This window comes from Meles meles, chromosome 3, assembly GCF_922984935.1.
Source record: "Meles meles chromosome 3, mMelMel3.1 paternal haplotype, whole genome shotgun sequence".
In the NCBI taxonomy this organism is placed as follows: Eukaryota; Metazoa; Chordata; class Mammalia; order Carnivora; family Mustelidae; genus Meles; species Meles meles.
The window spans coordinates 2,369,524-2,370,903 of NC_060068.1; the positions used below are offsets into that span (position 1 = coordinate 2,369,524).

At 39.3% G+C, this 1,380-nt stretch overlaps 1 protein-coding gene across 1 annotated transcript; it reads left to right on the forward strand.

Moving 5' to 3' along the window:
- The first annotated feature begins 432 nt into the window (after nucleotides 1-432).
- Nucleotides 433-1,380, forward strand: LOC123938801 (olfactory receptor 2T4-like). The gene has a single exon (XM_046000505.1). The coding sequence runs from the start codon at nucleotides 433-435 to the stop codon at nucleotides 1,378-1,380; it is 948 nt and encodes a 315-aa protein (XP_045856461.1).

Here is a 1,380-nt window from a genome sequence, read left to right on the forward strand (position 1 = left end):
TATATATATGCACACACACATTTAAATACCTATATACATATATACATATATTTGTATACATACACACACACATATATATATATATATATATATATATATATATATATATATAAATTTTACATTTTGATTCATTTTTTATGTTTGGTTAGGGCAACAGCTAACCTAAAAAATTGTACATGCTTATTGGTAAAGGATACTATAGCAAAAGGAAAACTCACGACACAATGAACAATGCAACCTCCCAAATGGTAAATTTATATAATTACAGATAATTTGTATTCTCTAAATCCATAAAACCATGGAATTTTTTTCTGATAACATAATTGGGTTCTCATTCTCTCTTTCTCTCTCAACACATTCATTTCAGTGGGTGGTGGTTCATGATTGATTCATTAATCCCAAAGCTTCCCTAGGTTGCCCAGGTGAAATCACATGGAGAACGCCAACTGGCTAGCTAACCATACTGGGAGATCAGATTTCATCCTGGTGGGAATCTTCAGTGAATCCAAACACCCAGCTCTCCTTTGTTTGGTCATTTTCATGCTTTTCCTCATGGCCTTGTCTGGAAACACCATCTTGATTCTATTGATACATTCTGATGCCCACCTCCACACCCCCATGTATTTTTTCATTAGCCAGCTATCTCTCATGGACATGATGTATATTTCTGTTACTGTGCCCAAGATGCTCATGGACCAAGTCATGGGTATGAACAAGATCTCAGACATAGAATGTGGGATACAAATGTTTCTCTATGTGACACTAGCAGGTTCAGAATTTTTTCTTCTAGCCTCTATGGCCTATGACCGCTATGTGGCCATCTGCCATCCTCTTCATTACCCTGTCCTCATGAACCATCGCGTGTTACACCTTCTAGCATCTGGCTGCTGGTTCCTGGGCTCAGTGGATGGCTTCTTGTTTACTCCCATCACCATGACCTTCCCCTTCTGCAGATCTCGGGAGATACATCATTTTTTCTGTGAAGTCCCTGCTGTATTGAAACTCTCTTGTTCGGACACTTCCATCTATGAGATTTTCATGTACCTGTGCTGTGTCCTTATGCTTCTCATTCCTGTGATAGTCATTTCAGGCTCTTACTACTTTATCCTCATCACCATCCATAGGATGAACTCAGCAGAAGGACAGAAGAAGGCCTTTGCCACTTGTTCTTCCCACATGACTGTGGTCATCCTCTTCTATGGGGCTGCCATTTATACTTACATGCTCCCCAAATCCTACCATACACCAGAGAAGGACATCATGGTATCTGTCTTTTACACCATACTCACTCCTGTGCTCAACCCTTTGATCTATAGTCTAAGAAATAAGAATGTTATGGGAGCTCTGAAGAAAATGTTGAATGTGGGACCTGTCTTTTAA